The 20413-nt window shown below is 41.6% G+C and overlaps 1 protein-coding gene across 1 annotated transcript in view; it reads right to left on the bottom strand.

Moving 5' to 3' along the window:
* PTH2R (parathyroid hormone 2 receptor) overlaps positions 1-20413 on the bottom strand; it is a 372984-nt gene that overhangs the window by 183920 nt on the left and 168651 nt on the right. Inside the window, exon 7 of the mRNA XM_030210826.1 lies at positions 12300-12486. Within this exon, the coding sequence (XP_030066686.1) occupies positions 12300-12486 (187 nt within the window). The remainder of the gene's footprint in view (positions 1-12299; positions 12487-20413) is intronic.

Raw genomic sequence — 20413 nt, 5'->3', positions numbered from 1 at the left:
CATGTCCGGGAACTGGCATTGAACATTTGGATATATGCAGCTGGCCTAACGCGGGCTTACTGCTCACTAAAACGGAAGTACTGCCAGGCTACCGCAGCAGCCCAGTGGTAATTCCTACCCCCAGTGCGCCTTTCTGGTGCTACCCGGAGGTAATCGGGCAGTGCTGCACTCTGCCCGGTTACTGCCAGGTTAGCACAGGAGCCTTTAGTGCCACCTCAATGGGTGACGGTAAGTGCTCCCCCAAAATGGGTACATGGCAAGTGCTTCACTTGCAGTATGGCCATTTCTTTTACCTGCGTATCAAAAACAAGCATAGATGCCAGCGCAGACCCTCTTTTGCTGCAGCTTCGTAAAAGGACCCCTTAACCTCTTAAGTGACAAGGTATAAAGAAGGGGTCCTTTACTAAAGGGCTGCCGCACGGCAACCCAGAACTACCACTGACCCAATGCTGGAGCCAGCGGTAGTTCCACCCCCAGTGCATGCCATTTCTGGTGCTAGTGGAAATATTTAAAAAATATTTCCACAGAGGGTTACCCAGCGATAATCGGGCAGTGTCATGAGCCGCCCAGTTAACACCGGGTTAGCGTGGAAGCCCTTACCTCCACCTCAATGGGTAGCAGTAAGTGCTCCTCCCAGAAATGGCCATGCGGTAAATGCAAACTTATCACATGGTCATTTCATGTTTGGTTATTTTCACCTTCCGTGGTAAAAGGGGCCCTGGTGCTCGGCAAAAATGGCCATCATTGCTAGTGCAGGGCCCCTTTTACCACAGCTTATTAAAAGTGCCCCAAAGATAGGACTGACTTTTATGTGGTCTGATATGGCCATTTAACTTAGGTGGTTAAGTGCTGAATATTGGCATATAACCACTTAAGTGCCGATGACTCTGCCACTGGACCGCCCACAAATTAAAGAACATTCACTTTAGCAGTCTATAGTGATATTCAGTGGCCCTAACTGGTTAACTGTCACTGAATTTCAGCGAATAATCCCACACAAGTGATTTAACCAGCCAGGAGCTGTTTCTGGCCAGTTAAATCACTTCGACTCCATATAGTTTAAAATTACCCCAGGACAACTATGTTTCCACATTGATACTTGCTATTTGATGAACATAATTTTTCAGAGTCAGAATATGTACATTTTTCTAAATTTTCAAAAGTATGTACATAAATGCAAACCTCACTCCAGCCCTACTCACAGAAATGCAGGGCCGTGCCAAGGGTCTGTAGCGCCCCCCTGCAAGGGATCGGGTGGCGCCCCCCCCCCCCCCCCCCGCAGGGGATTGGGTGGCGCCCCTCCCGCAGTCAAGCAGTTGGAGCGTGCACGCCCCCTCCCCCCCGTGAAGATGATCTCTGTCCTCTCTCCCCTGCCCTCCCGCTCCCATGTCCCAACTGCCCGCCCTCTTCTACCCCCAACAAAATCTCTTTTAAATTTACCTCCGTCCGGCTGGCAGGGCAGCGAAGGCGCAGCGTCAGTGAAGGAGGCGGCGCTCCCGACATCTCTACTAGTCTTCCCTTCACTCAATGTCTCGCCTTCTTCTGACGTCATTTCCTTGATGTCAGAAGAAGGCGGGACATTGAGCAAAGGGAAGACTAGTAGAGACGTCGGGAGCGCCACCTCCTTCACTGATGCTGCGCCTTTGCTGCCCTGCCAGCCGGGCGGAGGTAAATTTAAAAGAGATTTTGTTGGGGGGAGAAGAGGGCGGGCAGTTGGGACATGGAAGTGGGAGGGCGAGGCAAGCATGGCGCGGCGGGGCACCCCCCAGAGGATGGCGCCCCCCTGCCATGCTTACCTCGTTTACCGCGTTGGCACGGCCCTGCAGAAATGCCTTCATGAACTGCAGGCAAAGTGAAAGACTAGAACCTATTCTAAATAACACCCATGTTAACCCGCTTTGGGATAAATATATAAGTAAATTGAGATGAAGAAGAGTTTTATGTGCTCAAGTAGACATAGAAACATTGAACATGACTGCAGGTAAAGACCATGTGAGCTACACAGTCTGCCTATCTATACTAGTTTCTAAGCTCTAAAATCCCTTCCTCTGCATCAGAGAACCTCTGTGCTTATTCTGTGCTTTACCTAATTTGAATGCAGGTCTCCTCTCCGCATCCTTTCTAGAATGAAAGTTTTTCTTAGACTTCTCCTGAGTCTGTCCCTCTTTCACTTTCATCCTATTACCCCCTTGCTCAACAGCTTCTTTTCAACTGAAAGAGGCCTGCCTCTGGTGCATTCATATTGCCAATGTATTTAATATCTCTATCATATCTCCTCTGTTCAACCTATACAACATAAACATTGGCAAGTTAGATGCAAAGCATCGATAAAGAAGGCTAAAAGAGAATAAGAAGAAAAACTTGCAACAAAGGCAAAACTCATAGTAACAACTTTTTCAGGTACATCAGAAACAGAAAGCCTGTGAGGGAATCTGTGGGACTGTTAGATCATGAGGTGCAATCAGGCAGGACAAGGCCATAGCAGAGATACTGAATGAATTATTTGCTTCAGTCTTTATGGAAGAAGATGTAAAAGATTTACCTGTTCCAGAAATGGTTTTCAAGGTGATGATGCGGAGGAACTGAAAGAAATCTTGGTGAGCCTGGAGGACATACTGAGCCAGATTGACAAGTTAAAGGGTGATACATCACCTGGACCAGATGGTATACACCCCAGTGTACTGAAAGAACTCAAACATGAAATTGCTGATCTGCTGTTAGAGATCTGTAACCTGTCATTAAAACCATCTGTAGAACCTGAAGATTGGAGGGTGGCCAATGTAATGCAAATTTTTAAAAAGGGTTCCAGGGATGATCTGGGAAATTACAGACCAGTAAGTCTGACTTCAGTGCTGGGCGAAATAGTGGAAACTATTATGAAGAATAATATTACAGAACACATTGACAAACATGGTTTAATGGAACAGAGTCAGCATGGGTTCAGTCAAGGGAAGTCTTGCCTCACCAATTTGCTTCAATTCTTTGAAGGTATGAATATACATGTGCATAAAGGTGAGCCAGTTAATGTATTGCATCTATATTTTCAGAAAGCTTTTGACAATTTCCTCATGAGAGATTCCTGAGAAAATTAAAAAGTCATGGTATAGGAAGCAACGTCCTTTTTCTGGATTAGGACTTGGTTATTGGACAGAAAACAGAGGGTAGGGTTAAATGATCATTTTTCTCAATAGAGCAGGGTAAATAGTGGAGTGCCGTAGGGAACTGTACTATGACGGGGTTATTTAACATATTTATAAATAATCTGGAAATCAGAACGACAAGTGAGGTGATTAAAGTTGCAGATAACACAAAACTATTCAAGGTTGTTAAAATACATGCGGACTGTTAAAATTGCAGGAAGATCTTAGGAAACTGGAAGAATGGGCATCAAAATGGAAGATGAAATTTAATGTGGACAAATGCAGTGATGCACATTGGAAGGAATAATCCAAAATCATAGTTACCATAGGTAGATGGAGAGATGCTTAACCAACCTGTTACGGCAGAGGAAGTTCTTATGGTGATACAGCAGAGTTCCCCATCTAAGGCCCCGAGGGTGGATGGTTATAGAGCAGAATTTTATAAACTTATGGGAAAGGAGATAGTCCTGCCTTTGGTGAACATGTTTAATGTCTTAGTGGAGAAGGAGCATCTGCCCTCACATCTCAACACTGCTCGAATTATTGTAATTCCAAAACCAGGGAGGGACCCAGAATTAGCGGAATCGTATCGACCTATCTCTTTATTGAACTTTGAAGTGAAGTTATTGGCTAAAATATTGGCAAATTGTTTGGCACGGGTTCTCCCGAAGCTGCTACAGGATACTCAGGTGGGTTTTGTGCGTGGATGCATGGTGGCAAAAAATATTCAGAAAGTTTTAGCTTCTCTAGAATATCGACATAGGAAAAGCTTAGACACGCTTCTTATTAGCTTTGACGCCAAAAACAGCTTTCGATCGGGTATATTGGAGCTTTCTTTATGCAACTTTAGCCAAGTACGTATTTTCGGGGCATTTTTTGTTGGCGGTGAGAGCCTTATACTCGTCCTCCAGGGCACACGTTTCTGTTAATGGGAAGGAGACAGACGACTTTTAAGATTGTTAGGGGAACTAGACAGGGTTTCCCCCTTTCGCCCCTTCTTTTTGTTCTAACGCTCTACCCCTTGTTGAGAGATATAATGGACGCCCCGTCGGTGGGTGGCATCGTGATTGGAGCACTGACTTTTAAAGTGGCGGCCTTCACGGACGATATTCTAGTAACCCTGACACAGCCACGAGAATCATTGCAGGCCCTCTTGGAGATTTTTTCAGAGTATGGGGACTACGCTGGTTTGCGTTTAAATCTGGGAAAGTCAGAGGCTTTGGCCTCCTCAGAGCAAGTGTTGGAGACTTGGGGTGAGGAGTTTCCTTTGCACAGAGCAAGAAAGTTTTTTTGATACTTGGGTATATTATTATCCATGGATGTGGGGCAGTTGTACCGACTGAATGTCTCATGGCTGCTAGAAGAGATCCACAAGGTTCTTCAGGGTTGGAAAGACCTCCCTTTGTCTTTGTTAGGGAGAGTGAATTTAGTAAAAATGATAGTGTTCCCCAAATGGTTGTATGTTTTGCAAACCCTGCCTCTCTGGTTGCGTCGGAAAGATCTGAAGGCCTTTTATAGATTAATCTCTCGGTTTTGCTGGGCAGGCAAGAAATCTAAGGTTAGGTTTGCGTACTTAATTGGGAGTTGGGGTCGGGGTGGGTTGGGTTGGGTGTACCAGACATGGAGTTATACAACCAGGCCTGTCAAGTGCATCACCTGTGGGATTGGTGTTTACATCGCCAGATTTATACCCCAGTAGATTTTGAGGGCCCTTATTATGCCCCTTACCAGTTGTTATCGTCACTACATCATAGCCCAATGCAGCTTCCTTCAGAGATTTGGAAGAGTGCGTTGTTGAGTCCGCTGTGGGCCGTGTGGAAAGTGATTATAAGGCACTTAGGAGGAGACCCTGGAGTCATGGATCAGCTTATGCTACAGGGTAACTGTGCCTTTCAGCTAGGGCTTACAAGTAAAAGTTTTGTAGATTGGGCCGCCCAGGGGAATCACTTGCCTTGAGCATCTGTTGACAGAGGAGGGGAAGCCCATTTCAGCTGAGGAAGTGGTTATTCAAGTAGGAGACTCTTGGGGCAATAGGTTTGCGTTAGGGCAAACGTTGCACTACATCTCTACATTACTGCGGAACTCCCTGAGCGGGCGAATCCCCAAGCTTAGAGATTTTTTTTATTCTCTCAGAGAAGGGGAAATCTCTATAACGTTACTTTACAGAGCTCTGAATAAATGGCAGCCCCCCCCCCCCCCAAGACCATACGGCTTTGAAAAACAAGTGGGAACAAGAGGTGGGGACCTCTTTAGCACACTGGGATTTATCTAAACCAGTAGTTTGCGTACCTCTATTAGTTACAGATGCTCGCCCAAGAGAATGTGCATATTGATTTATCTACATAGGGTATATTACTCCCTCCCAGCTATTCCATATGGGAGGACTTTCGGAACCTACTACTACTACTTACTACTACTTATCATTTCTATAGTGCTTCTAGACGTACGCAGCGCTGTACACTTGAACATGAAGAGACAGTCCCTGCTCGACAGAGCTTACAATCTAATTAGGACAGACAAACAGGACAAACAAGAGATAAGGGAATATTAAAGTAAGGATGATAAAATAAGCGTTCTGAACAAGTGAATAAGGGTTAGGAGTTAAAAGCAGCATCAAAAATGTGGGCTTTTAGCTTAGATTTGAAGACGGCCAGAGATGGAGCTTGACGTACCGCCTCAGGAAGTGAGGTGCAGCAAGATAAAAGGAACGGAGTCTGTAGTTAGCAGTAGAGGAGAAGGGTGCAGATAAGAGAGATTTACCCAGTGAACGGAGTTCCCGGGGAGGAGTGTAGGGAGAGATGAGAGTGGAGAGGTACTGAGGAGCTGCAGAGTGAATGCACTTATAAGTCAATAAGAGGAATATGAACTGTATGCGGAAACGGATAGGGAGCCAGTGAAGTGACTTGAGGAGACGGCTAATATGAGCATAACGACACTGGTGGAATATTAGTCATGCAGCAGAATTTTGAAGATTGAAGAGAAGAGAGATGGCTAAGTGGGAGACCTGTGAGAAGCAAGTTGCAATAGTCTAAGCGAGAGGTGATAAGAGTGTGGATAAGGTTTCTGGTAGTGTGCTCAGAAAGGAAAGGGCAAATTTTTGTAATATTATAGAGAAAGAAACGACAGGTTTTAGCAGTCTGCTGAGTATGTTCAGAGAAGGAGAGGGAGGAGTCGAAGATGACCCCAAGGTTACGAGCTGATGAGACAGGAAGGATGAGAGTGTTATCCACAGAAATAGAGAATGGGGGGGAATCAGGGATCATTTTTTCATATGTTTTGGAGTTGCCCAAACTTGAGAGTGTTCTGGGGAAGTATTGAGCAATTCCTAGACCTCAGGTTAGGGGTTTACATTCTGGGGACTGTAGATCAAATGCTTTTGGATGTCCCAGGGACATTTAGAGGTAGGAATAAATTTGAAACTTTGTTCCTCCGTAAGCTGTGTCTGGTTGCCCGTAAATGTATCTTACAGTACTGGACGTCATCTTAACCCCCAGCCTACTGGCACTGGAGGAACCAGCTACACCTTTTAGTGTCTTGGGAAGTGAGAGACTCCCGGCTCTCGCCAAAAAGGAGGAAAAGCTTTCTTGCCTTTTGGGGCCCATATCTACAGAGTCTACACCCTCGAGGGCGTAGTTTGCTTCTCAATGAAGGATGAATACATGCAGTTTTGTAAACCTGTGAGAAACATCTAGTTCCTAGAAGGGGAGGAGAGAATTTGGAGTTGATTTGGTTGGTAAAGCGGGGGGGGGGGGGAAGTTGGGGGGAGGAAAGGGGACGGTGAGGTCTCTCAGAATGGGGAGGGAGAGTAATACAGTTTTATATAATCTTTGGTTACATGGTTTATTGTTTGCTAATTGATAGTTGAAGGGAGATGGAGGGGTCTTGTGTTGGGGGAAATGGGGCATATATTAATCTTTGATGATGACGGAGACGGTTCTTTTTGTACAATGTTTTTTTTAAGTGTATACTGACCTAAGTCATCAATAAAAATTATTGAACGATAAAAATATTTGAGTGAGGGGAGTCAAGATGGCACCCTAGAGAGCAGACGCATAGAGCTCCTCTTCATTCCAGTCCTTATGCCTAAGGAAGCTTGCTTCGCCATCGGGGAAAGCACCTAGTACTCCATCTTATATTCAGCAGAAAATGGAAGTTGTTACTGTGCACTTTCCATCTACCGGGGTAGTCCCTCTTCGAGTGGAAGAAGGTGAACAGGAACCCTCTTCACTTTTGTGAAGTAGCATTTCACCTTCCCTCGAGGAAAGAAAGACTGCGAGTAACCCTGTGTTAAGGCAGAGGAGTGAGGTGGAAGCTAGCTGAATGTCTGTTCATGACCACTCGGCTATCAACCCTCCAGACCCGAGGAACTGGAACAAAAGGTAGATAAATATGATTCACAGTTAACTTTGGTTCAGAATACATGTGATATTTTGATGGTCATTTTTTATATGATGTCTAAGTCAGACTTTGGACGTTTTTCATAAAATGTCCAAAATCTGAATAGGAAATATAGCCATTTTCAAAACAGCAAAACGTCTTTTTTTTTTTTTTTTTTTTCCAAAAATGGCCACATGCTAGATGGTTATGTGCTCTGTGTGTTTATCTTTTTGGTCCATTTTCAGAAAAAAAAAGTCCAAGTGAAAAACACACAAAATCAAGCCATTGGGATGTAGAAGGATCCAGCAATCATAGTAGACTGGCCACATAGATATCCCAGGAGAACAATGGGGCACCCTATGGGGCACTGCTGTGGACTTCATATAAAAACTCTCAGGTACACATCCCACCATTACCCCCTTATCTTGTCTGCTGAGCCCTCCAAATTCACCCAAAACACACTGCCCCCAACTGTACACCACTATAATAGCCCTTATGGGTGAAGGTGTTACCTATATGTGGCTACTGTAGGATTTTGGTCAGTTTTGGAGGGCTCACACATTCCACCACAAGTGTAACAGGTAGAGTGAGATATGGGCCTGGGTCCTCTTCTCTACAGTCCACTGTACTGACCACTATATTACTCCAGGGACCTGCTTGCTGATCTAATAGAACTGGCTATAACATCTGAAGCAGTCATAGAGGCTGGTAAGTACTATTTTTATTCACATCTTTGGGGGGTAGAAAGAGGTCAGTGACCACTGGGGGAGTAAGTGGGGTCAGCCCTGATTCCCTCCAGTGGTCATCTGGTCATTTAGGGCACCTTTTTGTGCCTTATTTGTTCTAAAAACAGGTCTAGATCAAAACGTTGAAGTTTTAGCCATAGATGTTTTTGTTTTGTTCCATTATGGTTATGAAATGCACAAGTGTTAGGAACACCCTAAGCTTGCCCTATTTCCACCCCTAAAATGCAACTGACATGCCCCTTGTGATCTGAATGCACTGCATACGAATTACATAGATAAACGTCTGCAAAATAGGTTTTGAAATTACCAATTTGGACATTTTGAGAAGAAATACATCCATATGTTGCTTTATGACATGTTTTGGAAGTTTTTCTCTTTCAAAAATGAGCCCCGTGGAGGGGCATAATCGAACGGGGCCGGCCATCTATATGGGCGGCCATCTCTAAGGCCGGCTCCGTAAAGCGGCATAGCTGACCGTATTATCGAAACAAGATGGTCGGCCAAGATGGTCGGCCAAGATGGCCGACGTTACAGATCACGGTGCATTGGTTTCCCGCCGATAATGGAAACTAATGTTAGCCATCTCAAACCCGGCCAAATCCAGGGAGACGGGATACTGATGTGTAAAGTACCACTTTATTGACAGACTCAACACAATACCGTGTTTTGGCTACAGGCCTGCCTCAGGAGTCTAAACAATGGGTCAAAAACATAATAATTAAAAAAATTATAATAATTAAAAAAATACACATATATACATACACATATAAAATTATATAAAATGATATAAAACAAGCAAAAGAGATTTCTCAAATTGTACACAGAAAACCTCAAATTAAAATGAACTCATAATGTATAGATGTACTGTATATAAAAATATAATAGATAAATGTATTTAGAAAGATCATAAATATGCATGAACTCATAAGTAAAAAAATGATATAAAACAAGCAAAAGAGATTTCTCAGATCGTACACAGAAAACCTCAAATTGAATATATAAATGCATTTAGAAAGACAAATGTACAAGAACATAAATATGCATGAACTCATAATAAGAAGGCAAATGTAAACGTAAAAAAATGAACATGTATGAACTAATATTAAGAACTCATAATAAAAACTCATAATATGCCTATGATCTAAATAAAAAAAGGACAAACTCCAAAGCAAAACAATGATGATGAAATACATGAAAGACATAATATTAATGAAATACATGAAAAGCATAATATTAATGTGTTGCATGGGCATATGTATAAAAAAGGTTAACTGCAAAGTGCATAATATTACAAAGAACAATATTAATATATTGCATGGGCATATGTACAAAAGTTAAATTTAATAATGGTGTTGTGTGTACCAAAAAGCCATACCTAAAAATGGATAAATGTTAATGTAGTGTACCAATGCAGTGCATAAATGCTAATGTAATGTACCCTGGGGAAATATATGTATAAAGAAAATCAAACCAAATTCAAAAAAAATTGATAGCATGTGATGATGACCTAAAACAAAAAAACTGAAAAGTGGATAAGACTTATAGCGTGTGATGACAACCTAAAAGAAAAAAACTGCAGAGTTGATAAGAATTGAGATGCGGTTGATCTACTGAAGAGTGCTGGAGATACTATATTGATATGGTAAGGAATGTAGTGCAGTGCTGGAGATACTATATGGTTATGAATAGGAAAAATAAATAAATTAATTAATTAATAAATAAATAAACTGGAGAATCAAGTTCGGAAGAGGAATCTCCTCTTGGTAAATGTACCCCATATACCACGGAATTCTGTATATTGTGTCTTAATTTCTGCACAGAAATTGAAGCATATTCTATAGCAATGTGTGTAACTTAATTGTTTAACTATTTACCAAGCAATTATCAGCACTAACTGGCATTAATCAAGATTTATACGCACAACTCGCTAAACGCATTCTGTATTGTGGTGCACGTAAATTCTATGTCGCATAGATGAAAAGGGGATGTGGCCATGGATGGGGCATGGGCATTTCTAAAATTTATATGCATTGTTATAGTGGAGGAGTGGCGTAGTGGTTAGGGTTGTGGACTTTGATTCTGAGGAACTGAGTTTGATTCCCACTTCAGGCACAGGCAGCTCCTTGTGATTCTGGGCAACTCACTTAACCCTTCATTGCCCCATGTAAGCCACATTGAGCCTGCCATGAGTGGGAAAGTGTGGGGTACAAATGTAACAAAAATAAATACATAAAAATGCACCCACTCCATGCCTTCTCCTGTTGTCTGCTGGGGATATCAATCCCAATCCTGGTCCTCCAAATCAAGTCTTTCACTACCTGTGCAGGTCAAATCACAACTTCTCCAATCGTATTTCTATTCATCTCCCTTTCTTATGTGCCCTGTAGAATATATGCTCTGTCTCCAATAAGCTTGCCTCTTTATCTCTCATACTCTCCATCTTATTGCTCTGAGACTCAGCTTTTCCCTAGACTGCTTCAGTTGCTATCCCATACATCTTGTCTTGTTAGCCGTGGCGGTGGTATTGGGCTGCTACTTTCACTCTCACTATAGATTTCAACCTCTTATACCTCAGTCTCACTGCTTTTTCTTCCTTTGAAGTTCACTCCATGCACTTATTCACTGTCACTCCAGGTAGTGGTTATTTATCAATCCCCTGATAAGTCTCTCTCTTCCTTTCTCATTGACTTTGACTCCTGGCTTTCCTTCTTTCTTGAACCATTCTCCTCTTCTGCCAGTGTCATTACACTCACATAACCCTTCTCTTCAAGTCACTTTATTGGCTATCTATTCATTTTCATATATGTTTCAAACTCCTCATGCTGACACACAAGTGCATTCATTCTGCAGCTCCTTAATATCTCTTTTCTCTTATCACTCCCTACACCCTGAAGGCTGAAGAGACGGCTGAGGGGAGACATGATAGATGCATATAAAATAATGAGTGGAGTGGAACAGGTGGATGTGAAGCGTCTGTTCACGCTTTCCAAAAATACTAGGACTAGGGGGCATGCGATGAAACTACAGTGTAGTAAATTTAAAACAAATCTGAGAAATGTTTCTTCATCCAACACATAATTAAACTCTGGAATTCGTAGCCAGAGAATGTGGTGAAGGCGGTTAGCTTGGCAGAGTTTAAAAAGGGGTTAGACGGTTTCCTAAAGGGCAAGTCCATAAACCACTACTAAATGGACTTGGGAAAAATCCACAATTCCAGGAATAACATGTATAGAATGTTTGTACATTTGGGAAGCTTGCCAGGTGCCCTTGGCCTGGATTGGTCGCTGTCGTGGACAGGATGCTGGGCTCGATGGACCCTTGGTCTTTTCCCAGTATGGCATTACTTATGTACCACTTCCTGGGAACTCCATTCATCTGGCAAATCACTCTTATCTGTACCCTTCTCCTCAATTGCCAATTCCAGACTTGTTCATTTTATCTTGCTCCACTGTATGCCTGGAACAGACTTCATGAGTTGTTACATCATGCTTTGTCTCTGGCATTTTTCAAATTAAAAGCCCACCTTTTTTATGTTACTTTTAATTCTTAACCCCCATTCACCTATTCAGTATCCATGTTTGTTTTCATCATTCCAATAGTAAATAACCCCTAATCCATTATTTGTCCTGTTTATCTGTCTTGAATAGAATTGAAATCTTTAGAGTAGGGACTATCTCTTGCATGTTTGCAGTACAGCACTGCATACATCTATTAGTGTTATAGAAATGATAAGAAGTAGTAGTAGTAGCATCAGCATTAGCAGTATACCATATGTACATAAGTAATGCCACACTGGGAAAAGACCAAGGGTCCATCGAGCCCAGCATCCTGTCCACTATACTATATTGATTTTGCATTGCATAAAGCAGACTTAATAGCATACAGATACAAACATTTACAAAAAGTCAAGATTTAAAAAATAAAAAAAGACAATGGAACATTGGCAACATATAGTAACCATGCACATATACATTAATTCTAATCACTGCATAGAGCAATATAATGCAAGGTGTTTTTTTGTTCCAAATTAACTTACATATTGTGACTTGTCCGGTATAGGAGTCATCAAAACCGTTCCAACATCATTCATCATATAAGAGTCCAATTCTTCCGCTCCAATTTTAGAATAAACAACTTTGTCTTTGATAAAGATGCTGACAGCTCGCAGCATGAATGAGACAAATAGGTGCATGTGGATATAATTCCTGGTGCAATGCAATCTCCTGCAGAGAGGACATTGTTTACATAAATGTACTTATCACATATGTCAGAACAAAACCTTGTAAGGAGAACATTATGCTAAACAAAGTGTGAAGGTTAGAAACTCAGGTATATATGTTCTAGGGAGCTAATAATAAGGCACCTAAGTGATATTTCCAACAAGGTGCTATGTTATACCTATTTTATAACATAGGCTCCTATAATGATCCTTCAGTGAAGCACACCTTCTCATGTACAAATTTACACCTGCTCCTAAGGAGTAAATGTGTGTGCATGTATTCCATAAGTGCACATGCATATTTTTTATGCAATTTCAAAATAATATAATCAAGCAAAAAAAAAACTTGTACAGTAAGCTAAATAAGGTAAAGAACATTCCAATTTTACAGGTACCTTAATATACATAGCAATAACTAAAGTCAACAACACACATGCATATTTTATAAAATACCCTATTGTCAGGCTTGATTAAATCAAAAGTAATTTTAAGAATATAATCATATTGATTTGCCGATGAGGAGGTGGGTGCTGGAAATCTCATTGATTACAGTAAAGTTCAGTGAGGTGCACATCTGAGGCAAACAATATATAATATATGATTGATATAATCTGGTGGTTTACAGTGTGTGGATATTATATAAAATACACATGTGAATGTCAAATCTACCCCTGTCCTTCCCAAAACTGCACCCCAGGAATGCCTATATGTATACTGTAAAAAGCTAGATGCGATCTTTATGTCTACCTATTCTTTATGAAGGTATAGATAGTCACACAATTTTATGAGAGCTATTTTTTGTGTGTGAAACATGCTTTACACACATAAACATTTTTTATAAAATTGTCCTCAATGTTAGTAAGATGGAATACACAAAGAAATAGGTGATGTCTTAGCTACATAAATATATATATATATATATATATATATATATATATATATATATATATATATATATATATATATATATAGCCAAAAGGGGGAGAGAGGGAAATTTTACTAGGGTTGAATGCAAAAACTTTATACTCAAAATTTCACTGAACTTCTAAATTTATGAGCATAAAAAGTTGATGTTAAAAAGGGTAGATTTATTTAGGGCAGGAAAAAAGTAAAAGCTTAGCCTCAAGATCATGTGCTATGCTAGAGGGGAAAGTTATGCCTATCTGAACTCCCCTGAATTCACATCATCTACTCCTTTGCATAACAGTTGTTAGATTCCCCCACAACCCTTACTGGGCTTGAATCCAGTGGACATATATGTATTGGCAAATATATTCAAACATCGGTACCCAACATGTCAAATAAACCAGCGAGAAAAGACAAATGCATTTTCCTGAGGACATGATGGTGTTACTTGAGGTACCTGGCCCCAAAACTAGCCTAAGCTTGGTGCAGCATGTAAAAGAACTGGTTATGTAGTCTCTGGAATCCAGAAGCTCTCTGAGCAGTTACAATATGAATATTGCCTTGGAGCAAATTCAAGGTTATATTGTTGAAGCTTAACAATAGACCAGTTCCCTGGAGGACTCTCTGGTAGGGCCCTTGGTAGAAATTAAGCAGCTCCAATATGTCCTAGAAGCAAAGGCAGACAACCTATCAAATAGATCACAGAGAACATAGTGATTGGAATGGGAGGGAGCCATGGGTGCCATAGTACCCCCCCCAAAAATCAATGTTCCCTTAGGGACACTGGGGCCTGCCCCACCCCCTTCCAGCCACCACTGCCACCGCTGCTGCTTCTCCAGACCAACAGGAGCAGCAATAGTGGCAAAATAAATGTAAAGTGATTGTGGGGCCACACTATTCATACTCACAGATGCCTGCTCTGCCCCAGAACAGAAAGTGAAATCAGAGGGGGCAGGACCAGCAGCCACAAGTATGAGCAGTGAATCCCCAGAGAGCACCTTACATTTGTTTTGCTGCTGCCACTGCTGCTCCTGTTGGTCTGAAGAAGCAGCAGCAGGGGTGTTGAGTGGGAGGGGGAAGACACAAACTGGATGGAAGAGGGAGAAGGGACATGCTGGATGTAGGGGGAAAGAGGTGGCAGATGCTGGAAGTAGGGGGATAGAGGGAACAGATACTGGATGTGTGGGGAGGGGACAGATGTTGGATATAGTGGGAGAGAGGAGGTAGATACTGGCTGTAGGGAGGAAAGGGGGAATATGCTGGATGTAGGGGAGGAGAGAGGTGACAGATGTTGGATGGGAGAGAGCTGGCAGATGCTGGATGGAAGGGGGAGAGAAGTGGCAGATGCTGGATGTAGGGAGGAGGAAGGGTAAAGACACAGGATGTAGCAGGAAATAAGGGAGTAAATGCTGGATGTAGAGGAAGAGAGAGGCAAAAGGTGTTGGATGGGAGATATGGAACAGATGCTAGATGTAGGGGAAGAGAGGGGGCATATACTAGATATAGGGGAGAGAGGGGACAGATGCTTGATATGGGGGAGGGGCTGACACTGGATATAGGGGAGGAGAGAGGTGGCAGACACTGGATTTAGGAGGAGAAAGGGGGCAGACAATGGATGGAAGGGGGAGATGAAGGTCATATGTTGTATCAAAGGGGATACATGGGGGGGGGGGGAGAGAAAGGCAAACCATAGATGGAAGGGAGCAGCAAAAGAGGGCAGACACTTGATAGAAATGGGGAGAAAGAGGGGCAGATACTGGATGGAGGGGGACAAAAAGAGGGCAGATGCTAGGTGGAAAGGAGCAGAGAAAGATGGTGGATGCTGGATGGAAGGGGAGGGAGAAGCAGACACTGGATGTAAGGGAGGAGAGTGGTGGCAGACACTGGATGTATGGGGGAGAGAAGGGGCAGACAATGGATGGAAGAGGAAGATAAAGTTCATATGCTGAATGGAAGAGGATAGGTGGAAACTGCTGGATTGCATGGGGGGAGAGAGAGGGCCATGGATGGAAGAGATTGAGAAAGAGGGAAGACACTTGATAGACATGGGGAGAAACAAGGGCAGACACTGGATGGAGAGGGAGAGAAGAGGGCAAATTCTGGGTGGAAGGGAGCACAGATAGAGGGTAGATGCTGGATGGATGGGGAGAGAAACATAAGATGCTGGTTGGAAGTGAGGAGAGAGAGGGGGCAGATGCTGGAAGGTGGGAATAAAGAGAATAGAGTTAGTGAGAGACTAGGGAATAAAAGGAAGTGAAATAAAAGAGTCAGAGTGACAGAAATAGATGGCAAGCTATAGCTAGACGCACCAAAAAGAGAGAAATTGCAGGCTGTATAGTGAGAAAGAATTAAATCTGGACAGAGGCATAAAAATAAATTGAAGAGGACGAGGAAGTGATGTCACGCAAAGGGATGGCAAGTTGAAACCATAGCTCCTTCTAGGCATTGATTTATATTGACCAAAACCCGTTCCTAGCAGTGCAAATCAGTTTAATATTTTAGCAGATCACTGGGGGAAGCAATGTCCATGTCCAAGAGGCTGGAGAAATTCCAATTTGTATCAGAGTGTGATGATTGGCAGAAGGGAGAGTCTGCCTTGGCTCTGGACATGAGGAGAAAAATGGTGTCCAACACATCAGAATCTGATGGAGAGGAGCAGCAGCAGAGAGATGCCCCTACACTGCAGGAGCTTCGGGACCAAATAGGAAGTTTGGAAAATAGGTACCTAAACGCAGCTTAAGATTCAAAGGAATATATATATATATATATATATATATATATATATATATATATATATATATATATATATATATATATATATATATATATATATATATCCCCCATATCCCCCATCTTGTTTAACATTATGATGATACCTCTTGGTCATCTTTTAGAAACACATGGTTTTTTGACATACATATATCCTGATGATGTCACCATTTATAACCCATTCTCTAAGGAATTACTTGACATAACTCACATGATTAGTCTAGGGATAAAACTTATGGAATCATGGGCTTCTAATTTCAAACTAAAACTTAACTTGGATAAAACTAAGTTTGTAATTATAACTAACCCTCACCATCCTATGAATCTTAGTAACTCTACTATTAAGAAAAAAACCTATTCCCTTGAGTCATCAATGAAAATCTTGGGAGTCACAATAGATCATTTCTTCACCCTTGAAAACCAAGTCTCTAAGTTGACCTCAAGTGTCTTTCGCTCACTTTGTATGCTAAAGAGATTGAGGTCATTTTTCTCTAAATCTGTCTTTTGTACTTTGGTTCAATTCCTTGTCCTCACCAAATTCGACTATTCCATCTATGCTGGACTTAAAGGTGGTCTTCTCAAAAAATTACAAATAGCTCAAAATGCTACTGCTCGTTTTATATGTAGATCCCCTCGCTTTGCCAAAGCCACTCCTCTTTTATATGAGCTACATTGGTTACCAATAAGAGATAGAATATCTTTCAAATTTCATTCACCAAATCCTGTTTGGTCAAGCCCCATCATATATGAATAATCTTATTGAATTATTCCCTTGTAATGCTGTTTCATCATGTAGAGAATGTCATGCCTTACATTTTCCTATCTGTAAGAATGTGATATATAAAACAATTCACTCTGCTAATTTCTCCTATCAAGGCACCAAAATTTGGAATTCTCTTCCTAAACCAATCAAATTTACAGATGATTACCTAACTTTTAGAAGCCTTCTAAAAACACATTTCTTCAGTCTGGCCTTTCTGAATACAAAGTACTCTATTTGAATTTTACCCACACCCTTTTCTTAATCTCATTTCCCATCTAGTCCTGCCTAATTATGTTCTCACCTATCCACCCTTAATTATTTGTTTTCCTTGAGATAGTTTAAATCCCTTGTTACTTACTGCACATGTATTAATTTGCTTCTTGAAGTTATTGTAATTTGTGTTATATTCTGTACATTATTATGTTTTATTCACGTTATTGTTTGTATGTAAGCCACATTGAACTTGAGCCTATTTCGGACAAATATGGGGTATAAACAGTGCATTTTTTCTAGTGAAAAAGGTGCCGGTACTCAAATGCCAGGCCACCCTTCAGGGGTGAGGTGATCATTGAGGGACCCACCCCACAATAACCAGGCCCCCTGCAGCCAGTCACAGAATCTATGACAAGGCAGAATTGGTGTGTAGAGCCTGAGCTCTTTCATTAAAACTTGGGGACCATGGCTCAATTTTAGCAGACAATGGAAAAGGTGCCGGTACTCAGTACCCCCCAAGTACCCCCTCAAAAAAAGCCCTGGGTAGAAAAGTCATGAATAAATAAATAAATAAATACAATAAAAATAAGGACTGTGTGGTGGTTGTTACAGACATTTGCAAGTCATTGCTTCAGGGAGAGAAGGATGCAGAAAGTAAGGAAGTGTGCATAGTGAGAGTACACCATAGCCTGGGTCAGCCTCATGAAGATATGGCCAGAGATATCGTCGTCTGTTTGGTTGACTAGTCCACTAAAGATCTGGCATTGACCAAAGCGAGACAAGCTAAGGATATTGCTTGGAAAGATTTGAAAGTGTCCATCTTCCAAGATCTGGCCTTGATTACTTTGCAAAAAAGGTGATCCTTTAAGGAAGTGATTCAGTTTGAGGTAAGAGTTTTATCCTGTTAGGAGAGGGACACAACAGGGGTGCCCACTTTCCCCCTTGTTGTTTGCACTGTCCATTGAACCACTAGCAGCTATGATTAGAGAGAATCTGGATATCCTGGGCATCTGGGTGGAACAGGTGGACCACAAGATAGCTTTGTTTGCGTATGACATTCTGTTATACCATAGGAACCTTGTTCTTGTGCTTCCAATGGTACTTAAAGAATTACGGAGCTATGGGGTAGTGGCAGACTTTAAGGTCAACATGAACAAGTTTGAGCTATTGGGAGTCATTACTACCCCTGAGGAAGAGGAGAGATTGAGTCAATCATTTTTTAAGGGTAGCTCCTGGGGTTATTCAATGTCTGGGGATTATGAGTCCAAAAGACCTTTCAGGGGACTACAATTATATGAAATATCTACCTCAGATTCAAAGGGATTTGCAGCAACGTAAAGACCTTTGGCTTTCCTGGTGGGGCCAGATCGCGATGCCGAAAGTGAATGTTTTGCCAAGGGTGTTTTTTTTTTTCAGAATCTCCTTACTAGGGTACCTGAGGTTTTGTTACCGGATCTCCAAAGGGCCTTTTTTTTTCTTCATTTTGTTTGGGGACATAAATCATCTCAACTCTCCAGATGGGTTTTATGGAGTACTACTGATCACAGGGGTCGGACGGTCCCTAATCTTCAGTGGCATTATTGGGCTGCCCAGCTGCACATGTTGTTGGATATGAATTTGATAGAAAGTGATCCCATACCATCTATTGAACAGTCTTATTTCCCTAGTTTTCAGTTGAAACATCTACTGTGGGTGTCCTTTAGTATGCAAGCAAAATTAAGCTGACTTCACAATCCCTTTCCCAAACACCTATTAGCAATTTGGGGGATTGTTCAAAAGTACTGGGAAGCTGGAGGATGGGTTTCTATTTTATCACCCCTTAGAGGGGAGCCTTCCTTTGGTGGGGAGAGAGGGGATAGCCAGGCCTTGATTAGATGGGAACAAGGGGGATTGGTTAGAAGCCACATTGAACCTACAAACAGGTGGGGAAATGTGGGATATAAATGCAACAAATAAATAAATACATTTAGGCAGATAATGGACCACAGGATGCTCATTGACTTCTCGAGCTTGCAGGAACAATATCAGCTGACAGCTCAAGATTTTTTTTCTTCATCTGCTAATATGGCACTACACACACAGGGGTGGGCACAGTTAAACCTGGAACCTCAAGAACATCTTGAGAATTTGTGGTTAATGTTAGACTGGGTGCCAAGACCACTCATGATATTACATAAATATTTTTTGGAGAACGGACTTTGTCAAGCATCCCTTTAAGCTGGCATGGGAGCAGGATTTAGGGGTTTCTTTTACTGAGAAGCAGTGAGAATCTATGTTTTGGAAGTATACAAAGCAGCCCCATGTGTCTTGGTTCAGGAGAATGCATATAAGGTAATCATTCAATGGTACTAAATCCTTGCTCGACTGATGGCCATGTTCTCTGGGACGTTAGATAGCTGTTGGTGGTGTGGCACAGAGGTGGGGTCCTTTCTATATATTTGGTGGTCTTGTGCTTCTCTGATCTCTTTTTGGGAGAGGGTGCTCCAGATGATACATTTAATTTTACTCCATTTATTACTATTTCTATACTGCCTTTATCCAGAGTGGTGAACAACTTAAACATACATAATAAATCATATAAAACAATGCACATCAAAAATAATACAAACTCATTGAAAACATCACACAACCAGTTTACTGGCTGCCCAGGTCACTGTGTAGCTTGCACCAACAAATGCTGTTTCAGCAGTCTCTTAAACAAACTTGAATTCTAAGAGGCCCAGGCAATTTCTTCCACTCTTTCAGGCCAACAAAAGAAGATACGTTTCTTGTATCTTCTAAACAAAACAGTCGAAAATCTGGAATTGTCAACAAACAGGTATTGCCTGAACGAACGCACAGTATGAATGGAGACAATCTAATAGGTACTGAGACGAATCATGATGTACACAGTAATGAATCATCATCAACAATTTATATCTAATTCTATCTTGCATAGATGACCAATTCAATTTCCAAAAACTGGAAGTAACATGATCATATTTTGAAAGTTTATATAACAGGTACACAGTTGAGTTCATTACTACCTGCAATGCCTGTATGTGGACTGCAGGTAGACTTATTTAACAGATACTACATTAGTCTAAACCCGTCAAAACCAAACTCTGGAGCACCCTACAAAAGTCATTCTGGGAAATCAACGAGCATAATTTACAAAGTAGGTGTAACTTGTAAAATTATTTTTTTTCACCACAGAATGAATTTGAGGGGGAAAAGACAGCGCAGCATCAAATAATACACCAGATTTTTTCACATCAGAAGAAAAAGGAATCACAACATC

This window comes from Microcaecilia unicolor, chromosome 7 (assembly GCF_901765095.1).
Source record: "Microcaecilia unicolor chromosome 7, aMicUni1.1, whole genome shotgun sequence".
Taxonomy (NCBI): domain Eukaryota; kingdom Metazoa; phylum Chordata; class Amphibia; order Gymnophiona; family Siphonopidae; genus Microcaecilia; species Microcaecilia unicolor.
Note: the sequence above shows the minus strand (reverse complement) of the source record. Positions and strands in the feature narration are given on the sequence as shown.